The sequence below is a fragment of the Mobula hypostoma genome, chromosome 24 (assembly GCF_963921235.1).
Source record: "Mobula hypostoma chromosome 24, sMobHyp1.1, whole genome shotgun sequence".
Taxonomy (NCBI): domain Eukaryota; kingdom Metazoa; phylum Chordata; class Chondrichthyes; order Myliobatiformes; family Myliobatidae; genus Mobula; species Mobula hypostoma.
Genome location: NC_086120.1, coordinates 28,806,058 through 28,822,896, shown reverse-complemented (window position 1 = coordinate 28,822,896; position 16,839 = coordinate 28,806,058). Strand labels below are relative to the sequence as shown.

At 43.3% G+C, this 16,839-nt stretch overlaps 1 protein-coding gene across 1 annotated transcript in view; it reads left to right on the top strand.

The window, feature by feature from the left end:
* Positions 1 to 424: 424 nt before the first annotated feature.
* LOC134337412 (CTD small phosphatase-like protein 2-B) overlaps positions 425 to 16,839 on the top strand; it is a 29,125-nt gene continuing 12,710 nt past the window's right edge. The window contains exons 1-7 of the mRNA XM_063032387.1: positions 425 to 478; positions 1,394 to 1,558; positions 2,759 to 2,864; positions 7,323 to 7,463; positions 8,298 to 8,412; positions 13,588 to 13,696; positions 15,412 to 15,498. Coding sequence (XP_062888457.1) covers positions 1,412 to 1,558; positions 2,759 to 2,864; positions 7,323 to 7,463; positions 8,298 to 8,412; positions 13,588 to 13,696; positions 15,412 to 15,498 — 705 coding nt within the window. The 5' untranslated portion in view covers positions 425 to 478; positions 1,394 to 1,411. The remainder of the gene's footprint in view (positions 479 to 1,393; positions 1,559 to 2,758; positions 2,865 to 7,322; positions 7,464 to 8,297; positions 8,413 to 13,587; positions 13,697 to 15,411; positions 15,499 to 16,839) is intronic.

Below are 16,839 nucleotides of genomic sequence, written 5' to 3'. Positions count from 1 at the left end.
GGTCTCATCAAACACAAAGAGGAAATAGAATATCTAGACTAGTACTCCATTCTCATTTTAGCTGGACAAATAGGACAAGGCTAATTTGTATGTAAAACTGACAAAGAGTTGATGAAGTAGGAAAGGGTTAAAATAATCCACAAGCTGAAGAGCTGCTCAGGAGGAGATAAGCAGTGATTAAGTATATGGCCTTGGAGTTGGAAGAAAATGGAGGCTTTATGCTTTCTGGACTGACCTGGATTTGAACTCAGGGAAGCTGGTCGTGTTGCATTTTATCATCCAGGTACCTGGCAGATAATGCAAGTGTGTTTGAACTGTAGCTCCATTTCACTACTAATTCTGTTTTGTCTATAGCTCCTCAATGATGATGTAAATCTATTAGAGCAGGTGTTCCCAACCTTTTTTATTCCTTGGAGCCCTACCATTAACTTGGGGCTCTGTGGACCCCAACTTGGGAACCCCTGTACTAGAGGATAAGGTACTAGTTCAACTATCTGTTAAACTCTGTTGGGATTGAAGATAACTTCTGTTGAAATTTTGTGGGTTCTGAGGTAGTTAATGTGATCATTGTGGGAACTGAATACTTGTACAGCATATGGAAAAGATGAAAAGGTGATAGGGACTTTTAAAGGGAACTGGTTTATATTTGATGTAGAAACATGGGTTTTGCAGGAGGCCAAGGATTGTGATCAACTGGGTATCTTTTTCAAAGGAAGATATAGGTATTATGTACTGCTAAACTTGATTTAAAAGACTGAAGGATTTCAAATTGCCTTACTTTAAGTGGATATATTAGATTAGTTTTAGGTAGCCTCTATTGATCAAGTACAGAACAGGAGGCATTCCTAAACTAGTATGAGACCACCAAGAAACCTGCTTTCCATATAAAGGTGAATGGAAGTCTAAAGTAACCCAAAAGACTGTTAGGACCAAATATGGAGACAGGAAGTGCAGAACAGGGGAGAGCTATGTCGATTGAAAATTTTCTGGCCTGTTGGTAGATTGTTTTTAAACTGAAAGAACATGGTAATAAAATAAAATTGGCTTTAAACATAGTAATAAGATCTAATAGAATGTGTTATAGGTGCTAAAGAGCATTTTTGTGTTGACTTGGCAGCTGAATGAGCACATTCATATTCTCAAGTTTTAATTTTTAAGGATAACATTTCAAAGGATATAATGACCATAGATTAAATGTCTTGAGTGGATTTAAATTTCTCAGCTTCAAAAGAGCATGATTATATTTTAGATGGGGCATTTTTATTGTGGATGTTATGTATTGGAGATGGGTCATTAGGTCTATACTTGATTCAGTTCAGCTCCGCAATTCCATGTGCGTGTTGAGTGTCCAGCCTTTTCCTCTGTGTCCATTTTCCATTTCCCTTGGATCCAGCCAGCTGCTACTTGCAGGATGAACCTGAGGTCCGGCAAAGCCACATCAGCAAACCCTTCCACCGCTCAGACTCCGCACTGCACCGACAGTCAAGATGGGTTCTTGGACACACCAGGAGGTGGAGAATTTGGGGAGCCTTCAAACGCTAAACATTCAGCAAGAAAGGTAACACGGAGAGGTTCATCAAAGGGGAGAAAGAAACCCCCCCCCCTCTAATTTTCACACAATTATTTCAGTGATTTGGTTTCTGAAGTTTCAAATGGCATTGCTTTACTGCCAAATACAAGCACTTGCATAATATGGTGCCTGTTGGGCTGTTAAATATAACAACAGTTTGCATTGTAAAGCACCTGATGCTGACCAGCACAGTTATCAGCAAGACATACAAAAAGCTGTTGGACCGTGACCAAAAACATGATTAAAATCTTTTTTCAAGGTTCTGTGTAAGTTAGTTTCAGACTTTGCGATGACCTGGCTGCCAGCAGTGGACAGATTAGATCAAGTTCCAAGCTGGAACTTGGAGATGCCCAGAACTCTAAAATTGCAGGGGTGAAATACTGTGATAGGAATAGAGGTAGATTTTTAAAAGAAGTACTACACAATGAAAGTATGAAGGGAGTTGAAAGGTTTTTGAAATCACAAAGTTCCCTAATCTAGAGCCAAGGTAGGTCAGAGACCACTGGCGTTATGGGTGCAGGGGACTTGATGAGATGCTTAAGACATCATGGAGTAATTTCTATGCTGTTGTTTTACTTAATAACTTGGGCGGCTGGTGGCACAGTGGCATCAGCACTGGACTTCGGAGCGAAGGCTCCCACGTTCAAATCCAGTCCCCCCCTCCCCTCCCACCCCCGAGCACGCTTTCCATCTGCGCCAGGTTGAGCGTCGAGTTAGCCACTTGGCCTCGTAAAAAAACAAGGGTCGAGTCAGGAACGTTCTTACCATGACCCAGTTAATCCGAAAGGAGACCAATCCTGACATTACACACCAGACAAGAATGGCTGACTGTCTGGTGTGACAAGCTATGAAGTGAATTTAATAACTCATCTGGAAGTGTAGCAGCTTCATCCCACCCCCCCCCCCACCCCCCAGTATTGCACTGAGAGTGTCATCTTAGATTTTTGGCTTTGAGTCTCGGGAGTAAGACCTGAAATCTCAAACCCTTGATTCCAGGGTAAGTGTGATACCAGCTGAGCTGCAGTTGAAATAAAAAGGTAGACCTCTTCAGAAGATGTTTAGGTTTTATTTCAAAGGTGATCCTGCTGCCTGTCTTAATTCATTTTAACCAGCGATTTATTGGCAGGTGGAGGACAATGAAAGAATTTTAGCTAGTTTAATGCCAATTTCTTTCCCTTTCTGGAGTAGACTGGGAGAGTTGTGACATTTGGTAATGCGCCTGGTTCCTTCACAACTACACCCAGAGCCACAAGATTACCAAGAAAACGCTGGCAGAAAGCAGAGCTCAAAAGAGGTAATGATTACACATTATGTAAAATTTTAAACCTTTATTTGTTAATAGCCCATCATTCCCAATATTTTCGTGTATTACCCAATTACTAATCTGAATGGAGGATGACGGTAGGTACTGTCTCACTGACGAGTTGATGCCATCCCTTGGCTATAATAACATTGGAAATAAGAGCAGGAAATTTCTTGCAGCCATTTAAGCTGCTTCACCATTCAGGGAGAACTAAGTAGCGGCCACTTTGGTGGAGCCCGAACTCTACTCAAGTGCCTGCTATTGACTGTAAAGATTAGCTTTATTTGTCACATGTGCATCAAAACATACAGTGAAATGCATCATTTGTGTTAACTGCCAACACAGTCCATGGATGTGCTGGGGGCAGCCAGCAAGTGTTGTTATGCTTCCAGCACTGCCATGGCATGCCCGCAGCTTGCCAACCCTTGTGTTTTTGGAATGTGGGAGGAAACCGGAGCACCCAGAAGAAACCAACGCAAGTGCTGGAAATCTTAAGCTGCACACAGAAAATGCTGGAGGAACTCAGCAGGTCAGGCAGCAGCTATAGAGGGGAATAAACAGACGATACTTTGGACCGAGACCCTTCATTCGGACACTCAGCTTGTCTTTGGGCGACGAGAGCAAGCAGGAGCACCCAGTAAGTCCGTCTGTCGAAGCTGCAGTCTGTGAAACTTGATTTCCGCTTCTTTCAGACATTACAGGAAGGGCTTGTTGAATCAGTTTATGTCGATTTTAGCGCTGGGCACATGGCCAAGTGGTTAAGGCGTTCGTCTAGTTACCTCGAAGTCGCTAGTTCGAGCCTCAGCTGTGGCAGCGTGTTTGTGCCCTTGAGCAAGGCACTTAATCACACATTGCTCTAGGGTCTGTGTGAGGAGTGGCGCCCCACACAGACTTCCAATCTGCATCTTGTAAGGCATGAAAATGCCCGACGCAGGCCTCTCACTGTCTGAGTCGACGCTCCCTCCCCCTTAGCGAGGCATTCGACAAGGTCCTGTAAGGCCCAGTGGTCAAAATTGTAAACGCTTTTGGGATCCAATCAAGAGAGGCAAATTAGATTAAAATTATTTCAATGGTAGACATCAACTTTGTGTACTCTTGTAACTGTAAGACTGGTTTCAATGGGTTCCAACGGGCTTGGTATTTGGTTTGTGCTTTATATAGCATACAGTTTTATTACATGTATTTTAGGATGTAGTGGTGGCAGTTAAGTTGCAGGAAAAATGATCCAGAGGTCTGGACTAACATCCTTCTCCAAATTACATCAGGTTGTCATTTGCGGCTATGTTTCCAGCTGCTGTGGCCCCGGTCAGTAGAAATCCTTCCTTTGACCCATTGCTGCCATGTGCGAGTGACTCTGGGAATAGGGAATAAAATAAACCTGAAGAGATAGTGCTACAGAAAGGGCTTCGAGTTTCTTGATTGCTGGTTTATCTCTGGGGAAGATGGTACCTGAACCAGAATAGATCCATCCTTCAGCAGGGATCTGACAGTACTAATGGGCAGAGTTTAAACTAACCTGGCCAGAGAATGGGATACAAAGTAGGAGCTCAGAGGCCTCTTTATTAGATACACCTGCATAGCTGCCTGTTAATGCAAATGGAACTCAGCAGGTCGGGCAGCATCCGTGGAAACGATGAGTCAACGTTTCGGGCCAGAACCCTTTGTCAGGACTGAAGAGGGAAGGGGCAGAGGCCCTATAAAGAAGGTGGGAGGGCTGGAACCTACCAGCCTTCTCCTTCCCACCCTCCCCCCACCTTCTTTATAGGGCCTCTGCCCCCTTCCTCTTCAGTCCTGGCGAAGGGTTCTGGCCCGAAACGTTGACTCATCGTTTCCACGGATGCTGCCCGACCTGCTGAGTTCCTCTGGCGTGTTGTGAGTGTTGCTTTGATCCTAGCACCTGCAGAATATTTTGTGTTAATGGAAATATCTAATCAGCCAATCATGTGGCAGCAACTCAATGCATAAAATCATACAGGCGTGGTCAAGCGGTTTGGTTATTGTTCAGAACGGGGAAGAAATATGATTGCTGTGACTTTGACTGCAGAATGGTCTCTGGGGTCAGACGGGGTGGTCTGAGTATCTCAGAAACGTGGATTGTCATGCAGAACAGTCTCTAGAGACTACAGGCAGAGGTGCCATTACACAAAAGCACACCCAGTGGGTGGCAGTTCTGTGGGCAAAAGCAGCTTGTTAATGAGAGAGTTCGGAAGATGATGGACGGACTGGTTCAAGTGACAGGAAGGCGACAGTAACTTGTACAGCCACACGTTACAATAGCGGTGTGCAGAAGAGCATCTCTGAACGCACAGCACGTCAAACCTTGACGTGGATGGGCTACAGCAGCAGAGGACCATGAACACACGCTCAGCGGCCACTTTATTAGGTGCAGAAGGTGTCTAATAAATTGGCCACCGGGTGTACGTATAAAAGGAAATCTAAATCTGTCTGGTAGACGGAGCATACAGTACATATACAGTACTTGAGAGAAATACAAGACTTCTATTTTGATGCAAGGAGACTGATGAGTAAGGCAGATGAAATGAGGGTGTTGATTAGCACTTGGGGAATATGATATTGCTGTTATCATAGAGACATAGATAAACAGGGACAAGACTGGGAGCTCAGCATTAAAGGGTATCAAATCTTCATGTGTGATTGGTAGGGGAAGGGGAGGTGGGGATGCAGTGTTATTCAAGGAGCTGACTAATACAGAAAGGAGGGGAATGTCCCACAAAGGGATATTCAAATTGCAGCATACGGCTGGAGCTTAAAAAATTATTCAGCTGGGAGGGTACTACAGGCCTTCACACAGTTAGTGGGGATAGGTGTGCAGATAAGCAGTTAGATCATAGAAATGGTGGTAGTAGGGGTATTTTAACTTCAGTAGTATTGGGAACAGTTTACTGTAAAAGACTTGGCGCGGATGGGAATTTTAAAGTCCATTGAGGTGAGCTTTATGAATACTCGGTTCTACTCGACAGAGCAGGAACGTGTGTGAACTTTGGGACTGTCGTTGGGCAAATCAATGGGTGAACATGTCAGAGAGTTTCTGTCGGTTTACAGTGGAGAGCACTCTGCCCAGTGACATCACAGCCTGGTGTGGAGCTCCCAATGAATGGGATTGCAAGAGACTGCAGAGGGTTATAGACTCAGCCATTTCCAACTCAGACAAAAACCTCCCCTCCATCGTGGACACATCCAGGAGGTGGCACCTCAGGAACATGGCATCCATCACTAAAGGTCCTCGCAATCCAGGACTTGCTGTCTTCTCATTTCTAACTTTGGGGAGGAGGTACAAGATTCATAGTGTCAATGACTCTATGTCATTGACTCTCACAGATATATAAAATAAAACGTTTTGTATTATAAATTATAAAACTGCATATAATTATAAACATTACAAAATATTAACTATAACAGTGGAGGAGTGGGGTGCCATGGTAGTGTAGCAATTAGTGTGATGCTATTACTGCTCAGGACATTGGAGTTGAACTTGGGTGCTGTCAGTAAGGAGTCTGTATGTCCTGTCCGTGATAGTGTGGGTTTCCTCCGGGTGTGCCGGTTTCCTCCCACCCTCCAAAGATGTACTGGATGGTCACTGTAAATTGTCCTGCGATTAGGCTAGTGCTAAATAAGTGGGTTGCCGGGCAGCACAGCTTGTTGGGCGGTGAGGGGCTGCTCTGACCTGTACCTCGAAGTAAATTAAAGGCAGTAGACAAAATGGTCACAGTGGGATTGAGGATTAAGGTAGTGTGCCACAAGAAGTTTAGTCCACTCTTGTGGACGGAGAAGGGAGCTCTGCGAAAGTACCCTGCCTTGATTTCTCTGATGATAAGGAGACCACACTGTGAACCCCCACGTGCCATGGGCTTGAATGGAAGGGGTGGAAATACAGGAACAACATGGTTACCTTGGCGGGGGAGTAGAAGAAACAGATGTTGCTGGGACTGATAGGACTGGTAGCTCCTGAGAATGGTTTTCGTTAGCTTGGATCATATTCTTTAGAACTGAGATCTGAGGGAGGATGAATAATGTTATGGGGGAATTTGGTGAAGGTTATTTTTCCCTCATCAGGATCAAAAACCAGGATTGATAGAAATAGAGTAACTGCTGGAAGAATTTGAGGGCCAATAAGGAATTATTATTTTTCTTTTACCTGGTGGGGGGTCTGGAACTTACTGCCGGAAAGGGTGATAGTTCCAGAGACACCTGAATGTGCAATTGACCTGCAAGACCATAGATTTACTGCTGGATAGTGGGATTAAGCTGGATAATTCTTTATCAGCTGGCACAAATATGCTAAAACCTTTCCAATATCAAATTTTCATGATTGAGCTAAATAAGGTAGCACAGTTCTCTTGTCAGAACAATTGTATCACTTTTTCATTTCCACTTTAAATCTAACATGACTGGTGATTCTTACTTGATTTTATTTTTTATTGCTTCTAGACTTGGATTCCACTTTCTACACAACAAAATCCAACACCCGGGTGAGATTTCTGAAGGTTCATCAGGGACCAGTAACTAGGAATAACCACATCCCCAGCCAAACCCTGCCTTCCTTACCGATCTCACCTTCTGTGTCTCCTGGTAAGTACAGGGTGGCTGAAAATGAATCTAGAAGGAGGGATGTGTGTTAGTAGCCATTGTTTTCAGACCTTGGAGGTGCTGCCTGCCACCAACAAGTTAGTACAACTAATTTCAACAGAGGATGGTCTGCGTCTGTGTCTAGGGAACCCTTTCCGTACTGACCCCTCTTATTGCAGTCTCAGATCTTAATTATTTTCAAATATTTATTCATCTTCACTTAAAAATCAATCAGACAGCAATTTTTGGGGAAGTTGGGGCTTAGTTTCAATGGTTCAATTTAATGTCAGAGAACGTATACAACCTGAAATCCTTGCTCTTCACAGACATCCGTGATATATAGAGAAAAGAAAAACGAATGAATGACAGAAAAATGTTAGAAATGCCCCTCCACCCCCCTCCCAAAGCCCCCTTCCTCCCTCCACACACAAACAGCAAGGGTTGTCTGATTCACTGCCTGTTCTGGTAGTCATATTGTACAATGGAAATGTGATCTTTAATCAAATGATTGTTTGGAATAGTGATTATTGTTTCTAATTTAGGAGTGTCTATACACATATGAATTACATACGGGTTTGGGTCTAACTGTTTGGCTGAGGGTCTGTCTAGGAGGATCAGTTGCAGTAGGCTTGGAGAGGAGATGGGTGTTATTGCGTCAATTAGCTCACCAGTAAATATGCCCTTCTCTGGTCCGTCATGATGAACCATGGCCATGTTCTCTTGCTACTGCCATTGGGTAGAAGGTACAGGAGCATCAGGACCTGCACCACCAGGTTCAGGAACAGCTATCATTTTCTCCCTTTAACCAAGTCTGATAAGTTTTCTCTGCTCCAACAGACATGGAAACTTGTAGAAATCTGGACGGAAGCTCAGTGCCCCTGGAGATGACGTTCTCCATCAATCTCTCAATGGAGGCAATTTCTCTTTTTGACAAGAAGGAACTCTTTAATGAGTGAGTACTGGAAGGACTTTCCAACAGTAGACATTGACATGGTCAAAAAAAAATTGTTGAGCTTTGGATCTGCAAAGAAATTTGTCTCTGGGAACATCAAACTGATCAATCCATGAAGTTTTTAATAAAATGAAAATCAAAAATCTGCATATGCCAGAATCAGAATCCAGTTTAATATCACCGGCGTAAGTTGTGAAATTTGTTGTCTTTGCAGCAGCAGTACAATAAATACATAGAAAAAACATGAATTATAGTAATCTTGTATATTTCAAACAGTTAAGTAAGAAGTGCAAATATAGAAATAAAGTAGTGAGACCGTGTTCATGGGTTCAATGTCCATTCAGAAATCAGATGGCGGGGGGAAGGAGCGGTTCCTGAGTCATTGCGTGCATGCCTTCAGGCTCTTGTACCTCCTTCCTGATGGTATCAATGAGAACAAAGCATGACCTGGGTGACGGGAGAACCGAACTAAAATGGATATTTCTGCCTGATCTGTAAGCTCCCAGCACTCTTATAATATTTTTTTGATTAAAAACAAGCCACAAAGCTTACTTTTACAAACATTTGGGCATTAATTTAAAAATAATTCCTTTTTGAATTTAAAATGAAGAGAGAATTAAAACTGGTATTAATGTAAGATTCGTGTAACTGGCTGCCTGATGGTCAATGTGAACTTGGTGGGCTGAAGAGCACAAATCCATGCTGTATCTCCGACTCTCTAATGAGAGAACGTTTCAGGGGGAAAAAAATGAGGAGCAACAAAATTAATCATGAAACCCTTTAAAACCGCTTTGGCATTCAATTCGACTATGATTGTTTAATTTCCTGTTTTCCGTAATTAATGCACTATGATTCTCTATTGCTAAATGAAAGCATCGGGGGATTTAAATGGAATGAATGTGAACAAAGGCACTGAACAGTAAGTTGGAAATGAGGCTCCTGTTCTTTCTGGAAGGGTTTTGAAAGCAGTTGGCAAAGTCAAGAGGAGAGGCTTGAAAGCTGCAACAAGATTCTTCAAGCTTGAACCAAAGAAACCAGAGACTTGAATTAGACTGAAGTTGGAGGGATGACTTATTTTGGAGGATTGGCTTCAGTCATAAGCTCACTCTGACTGGTGGAAAGCTAATAGGGGTGCATTAGAAGCTAGCAGACTTCTTAAAAAAACACTGTGACCATTCAATTTAAGCCCTGCTCTAATGTTCAGCAGTCACCATCTCCTGTGGAATTAATTGCATATCCACGAGGAAGTAGATTGTTATTGTTCCCCCAGTACCTAATTATGTCATAATTGCAGATTATCATGAGGATTGGTAAATTACGATGTCACTTCAAGTTAAGATTAGACGAATGTTATTAGGTTGTATTCTGCACTGTGGATTCCTCTGTAAGAAAATCTATTCTGTATTATCATAGAAAAGCCACAGGCAGAAGGAGCCTCAGCCTTGGTGGGAGGACAAAGGATTGGGACCAGCTCTACACGAGCAATCCAGCTGGTCCCAATTCTTTGTCCTCTCACCAATACCCTGCAACTTCTGTCCTTCCAGATACCTGTCTCACTCCCCTTTGAAAACTACCTTTGAGTCCACTAACAGTACGATCTCTTGCAGTGCTATCCATGCACGGCTACTATTATTTTAAGGGATTTCTTTATGGTTCTTCCATTCAACTGAACACTCTTCAGAGCCCTCACCTATTTCCTGAAGTGTAGTGCCCAAAAGCGGGTGTAGTTTTCCAAATATAGTTGAAATAGTGTTGTATTAACATGAGATTCTTCAAATGCTGGAAATCCAGAGCAACCCACATTCATTTTGTGGCTTTTTGCTCTTGTAAACTGTAACAACTATAAAGCACAGAATTCAACATGTTTGTTTAAAGCCACTTACAACAGTCTGAGCACATTATCTCCATATTAGTTCTTGCGTGCCTTTTAGAATCTTATTTATGTTTCACCTTATCATTTTTCCTACTAAAATGTAACGCTTCACATTTGTCATCTTTGCATTTCACCAGCCACCCATCCGCCCATTCCACCGGCCTATTTCTTGAAGTCCTCCTCAGAGTTTACTATGCCTTCAGGTTTGTACTATCTTAAAATGTGGCAATCGTGCCCTGTCCACTTGAATCCAAGTTGATAAATATATGAAGCAAACCAACGGTACTTGTGCTGATGCCAGCGAAGCTTCCACTGTGCAGTTCTTTTCTCCTCTCTGGAAAAAGCATTCCTTATCTGTCCTGTTTACTATTACTTGGCCAATTTTCCACAAGTGGCACTATTAACCCCTGTATTTCCTGGTCTTTGATTTTGGTGACAGCTTTAATAGTTGACACCTTGTCAAGTCACTTTTTATTGTCATTTCGACCATAACTGCTGGTACAGTACACAGTAAAAACGAGACAATGTTTTTCAGGACCATGGTGCTACACGAACAATACAAAAACTACACTGAACTACGTAAAAAAAACAACACAAAACCACACTAGACTACAGACCTACCCAGGACTGCATAAAGTGCACAAATCAGTGCAGGCATTACAATAAATAATAAACAAGACAATAGGCACAGTAGAGGGCAGTAGGTTGGTGTCAGTCCAGGCTCTGGGTACTGAGGAGTCTGATGGCTTGGGGGAAGAAACTGTTACATAGTCTGGTTGTGAGAGCATGAATACTTCGGTGCCTTTTGCCAGATGGCAGGAGGGAGAAAAGTTTGTATGAGGGGTGTGTGGGGTCCTTCATAATGCTGTTTGCTTTACGGATGCAGCATGTGGTGTAAATGTCTAATGGCAGGAAGAGAGACCCTGATGATCTTCTCAGCTGACCTCACTATACGCTGCAGGGCCTTGCGATCCGAGACGGTGCAATTTCCGAACCAGGCAGTGATGCAGCTGCTCAGGATGCTCTCAATACAACCTCTGTAGAATGTGGTGAGGATGGGGGGTGGGAGATGAATTTTTCTCAGCCTTTGCAGAAAGTAGAGACGCTGCTGGGCTTTCTTTGCTATGGAGCTGGTGTTGAGGGACCAGGTGAGATTCTCCGCCAGGTGAACACCAAGAAATGTGGTGCTCTTAACAATCTCTATGGAGGAGTCATTGATGTTTAGCAGAGAGTGGTCCAACTACCTCTTGGAAGTCCACCCAGACCACATTAACTGGTTCCCCTCATCAACCCTCTCCCTAATCAATACAGGTGACAGTTAATTCTATTTCTTACTGTTTCCAGAGCTACTCCCACCATCAACATTAAACTATATTCTTCTTCCAGCCTGTTGTGCTGCTAGGGTTCAGGGCAGCAATGAAGGTCCATCTCTGGCAATGTTCAGCGCTTCTTTCATCATGTCAGTAGCTTCCTCTCGGTTTTCACTACTGTCAGTCATGCAAGTCCCAGGTGGAGACTCAGGAATACTGTCACACTCAGATGTTAAAGGATCTTTCATTGCTGTTTCCATAACAATTTTGTTTGACCAGTCAGCGTTGTTAACCCTGAGCTGGACCTGAACCTGGAGGACTGGTGGACCGTTGTTAGTTTGGCCTCTACCCTTTGACCTGTTTGGCATGAGTGACCCTACCGAGAGCCAAAGCATGAAGCCCTGAGTCCAGCCAGCATAGCTCTCTGGGTCACCGAGGCACACAAGCCTCTGAGCCATGGCAAGGTTGTGGTCTTGTAGGATTAAACTATATGGTTTATAGTTATTATGTTTATCCCAAGGATGCAATATTTGGGGGCTGTCCTACAGTCTGACAACGCCCCAGAATCAATGGATTTTTGAACAAAATAAACTGCAATTGTGGCTGTAATGAGTCTCGCATCTTAGAATGATTGGTTGTTGGAAAAGAGGGGCTTGCATTTCTCTGGTATTCTTCATAATGATGGGACATTCCAAGGTGTTTTACAATCAATGACATGTATTTTAATTGTAGAGCCTACGCTTGTATAGGAAACATCATTACCAATCCTTACACAACAAGATTCCATAACAGCAAAGCTTTAATGACTGAAAATGTATTTTTTTTTGTGGTGTTTATTGAAGGGTAAATATTGATTGATTATAGTGAGCTGGAATCCCACTGCTCTAATGTGCACTAAGATCTTTTGCATCCGCCTGAGGGGGCAATCAGGTTTTCCAAAGAACATTGCACTGACAATGAGTCAATTCTGACTGTGTGGCCCTCCCTTAGTGCTGTGCTCCAACCACAGGAGTGAGACCCGAGTCCATAATCTTCTGTCTGGAACACAGGTAATTAGTAGAGTTGGTAGTGGGAGGAATGCTGATCAGGCAACACACAAAATGCTGGAGGAACTCGGCGCGTCAGGCAGCACCTATGGAGAGGAATAAACAGTAGATATTTCACGCTGACCTCCAAGAGGACCACAACTTCATTGTAGAGTTTAGAGGCTTGCATGCCTTAATGGCCCAGAGAGCTGTGTTGGTTGGAGTGAGGGCCTAATGCTTTGGCTCTTGGTCACCCATGCCAAACGGGCCAGACCAAGTGGTCCACCAGTCCTCCCGGTTCGGGGGTTCAGCTCAGGGCTAACAATCTTTTTTAAAAGAAAAAAAATTGTTACAGAAACAGCAATGAAGAATCATTCTATATTGGTGTGCAACTCTATGGACAGACAGAGATGGAGGACTTTAATTGCTACCCCAAATGCCAGTGGCGTAATGGGCAGTGAGTCAAGGCGAATTTCAGGCCGAGACCGTCATCAGGACTTGATCGTCAAGCAAAATGTGTGGCCCTGGATTTCCAGCACTGGAAAATCACTTGTGTTTATGATATGTTAATCATGTCACTAAATCAAAATCTGTGTTTATCGTCACTGAAGTACATCATAAAATTCATTGTTTTGTGGCAGCAGTACTGTATAAGATATGAGGTTACTATAAGTTGCAATTAAAATATTTATAGTCGCCTAAACTGCAAAATATTTATAGTCGCTCCAAGTGCAAGTCGTCACCTGATCGGAAAGTGATTAAGACACCGAAGGGCAAAAAGTATTCTACACTCTCAGCTCTTCACATTCACATTCTCTGAGAACTAATTTAAATATATGCACCAAAAGATTCTTTATCCTGGAATTACTTGGGTTAGTAATACCAGCTGTGAATGTGAAGTATGTGGGTCACTGGGGTAGTTTTTAAACCAGAAATTATTTTATCCAGATAATATTGTTTCCTGCAGGAAAAAAATCGTCAAGGAATTGCGAAGTTCAACTGAAAAGACACTTCAAAAATCCACTCTTCCACTCAAAACCCGCAGTGTACCTGATTATTCACTTGTTCTGGGACTGGTGAGTTTCCTGCTGCGTTTCAGTATTTTAAAAATATAAACTACCCCCGAAGTACTTCCACCACTGGGATGAGTCTTTGAGCTGAGGTACTGTTGTGAATGAAGCTGGGATTAATGTTTGGCTGCATGAAGGTGTGATGAACCCCTTGTGGCTAGGACAATGCTGCAGTGTCAGCATCTCTGTCACAGTTCCATGCTGAACAATTCTGGATAGCATCTGTCCCAAAATCCCCTCGACTGGCACTCTTTCATCTTTCAGCCACAAGCTTGTGAGGTCAAGTCCAGCTCAGAATCAAGAGTAGGGTGGGTGGTCATTGGTCACCTGCTGTGCCTCAGTTAAATATGCATTTCACTTTTGATTTGAATTGGGGCTGGAAGAACACCCGATTTCTTTTTGTCATTGGTCTTATCCTGGTTGCAGGACAAGTGGTCGGTACCATAGAACATCATAGCCTTCTTCCCTGTCGCCAGCCTTAATGCTGCCCTGAACTGCAGTTGCAAGCATTTGAGGATTTGCAATGTCTGTCTTGTGTTTTACTTTGTTATAGGTGAAGTATTGCAATTGAGTCTGGATTCCCCATTATTGGAAACACAATAATGGAGGCTTTGGAGAGGGTGCAGAAGAAGCTTCCCAGGGTGTTGCCTAGATTGCATGGCATGTGCTATAAGGAGAGATTAGTCAGGCTTGGATAGTTTACTCTGGAGCAGTGGAAACTGGGGAAGATGTGATTAAATTTTATAAGATTGAGAGGTATAGATAAACAGCTGTTAGCTTTTTTTTCCCCCAGGGTTGAAATATCCAATATAGCACACATTTAAGGTGAGAAGGAGCAGGTTCAAATACAGTATGTTCTGGGCAAATTTTGTTTTACCGAGTGGTGGGTGCCTGGAAGGCCCTGCCTGGATTGGTGGAGGAGGCACATACACGCGGCTCTTAGATACGCACGTGAATATGCAGAGAGTAGAGGGATATGGACATTGTGTTGGCAGAGAGGCTAGTTTAGTTGGGTGTTTAATTGGTTTGGCCGGACATCATGAGCCAAAAGGTCGTTCCTGTGCTGTGTACTATTCAATCTTCTGTGTGTGGCGGTCTCTCGCTCACTGCTCCCAAGGGAAGGTCCTTGATCCATGTGGTCTCTGTGTCTCTGTCTCCCTTGATGCCATCAGTGGATAATGCCCTGGTGAGATTTATTTGATGCTGAATGCGGATTTGGACTCGGGGTTTGTGATGTGTTCTAGTTCCGGTCATTTTTTTTTGGTTAATACTTTTGGGTGACGTTTGAATCTGGAGATAATGAACGCTGAGCTCAACTGTACTGACATGTGTATTTTGATTTTGTGTTTGTCACTGGGTTCTTTTGCCATTTGTGCAAATCAGATGATTTGGATAAAAGGATCAGATGATGGGGGGGTTGCGCGGTTTTGTTTTTCTTTCAAAGGTTTGGTTCCATAGTTCTCTGTTTCATGACTGTCTGTGAAGGAGATGAATTTCAGGGGTGTATACTGCATGCGTACTTTGATAATAAATGTACTTCGAATCTTCAGAATCCAATCCACAGAAAATGCCCTCCTTTCCCCATCATCCATAACCAAGTATGGCATTTTTGTTCTTCCAGGGCACAGAAATGGAGAATGTCTCATGTGGGCAACAAGTCCTAGTTCTGGGTCCACCCAACTGCACTCAATTGCTGTTTGATATCTCTCGTTTAATTGCAGGACGAAACGCTCGTTCATTGCCAGCTAACACCCATGGAAGATGCAGAGTTTGGATTTCCTGTCCACTTTCAAGATAAAAACTATCAGGTTTGCTCCTCCTGGAGTTTAGGATTGGTGTTTCAGCGTATAGTGCTGAAGTGCAGTGACTGACCAGCTGGCTCATACCAAAGTTTATGCTTTACGTAGACTGCCTCGCATCCCACCTCATCTTCCCAGTGACAGATCCATTCCTGTTTAGTGAGTTTTCCCTTCAGTGCAGGATATTTACCTCTGCATACTAGCATTCTCTATGCCTCCTGATGAATAATTCTCTCCTGAGCTCCCTACCCCATATATTACTGGGGGAGTCCAGGACCAGATTGAACAGCTTCAGAATAGAAGATTATCCTTTAGATCAGATGAGGAGGAATTTCTTTAGCCACCAGGTAGTGAATCTGTGGAATTCATTGCCATGAATGGCTGTGGATGCCAAGTTATTGGGTACATTTAAAGCAGAGGTTGATAGGTTCTTGATTAATCAGGGTGTCAAAGGTTATAGGGAGAAGGCAGAGTGGGGTTGAGAGGGGCAATAAATCAGCCAGTGGGGAATAGCAGAACAAAGTCGATGGGCTGATTGGCCCAATTCTGCTCCTATGTCTTGTGGTCCTGTACTTGTGACTCTTATCAGAATATAATTTTGAAACTGTAGAATACAATTTATTGCTGCTGCAATTAAAAATATTTAAAAATGCATGTTGGGCAGCATCTCTGAAGAGAGAAAAACAAAATTAACATTGCAAGTTAGAAATGGCCAGATGATAGATGACACGCTGTTCCTTGAGTTTCAATGGAATCTTAAAGTCTCTCTTTGACTAATCCGTCAGTCTCCTGTGTGGATATCTCATGTGATGTGGCTCCAGTTCCAGCTTGCTAGCACAGCCACAAAGCACTATGCATTTTAGTACGTAATGCTGGTGGCTGTTATCAACAAGGAACCTGTTCCTAAGCAACTGCCAGTAATAATCCCCAAACCAGTTCTTAAATAGTTCCCAAGAGTGCAGATGAAGTCTTACTGTCACCACTGGTTCCTGCTGAGACACACTTCCCCAGCTGATGAATGTGATGCTCCACGAGCTAATTCACGGATCACGAAAGCGGCACATCACTGGGCAGCCGGTTAGTACCTTTGGCTAATCCACCACAACAAGAGGGACCTCAGACACTAAGAGGCCAGTTGTTCTCACTAAATAAGATCAAACTAGTATCAGAGACCAGATTTCCAGCTGCATCAGTGTCTCTGACTCTGGGGTCAATGTCTGCTGCTGAGGTGAACACAGAATCAGAGTATGAAGGTGATACTGTGGGGCCGATGTTGTTAAGCTGAGGCCCCAACTCTCTTATTGGCTGAATGCCAAAAGATTCCACAGTATATTTTTCAGGATGCAAAAG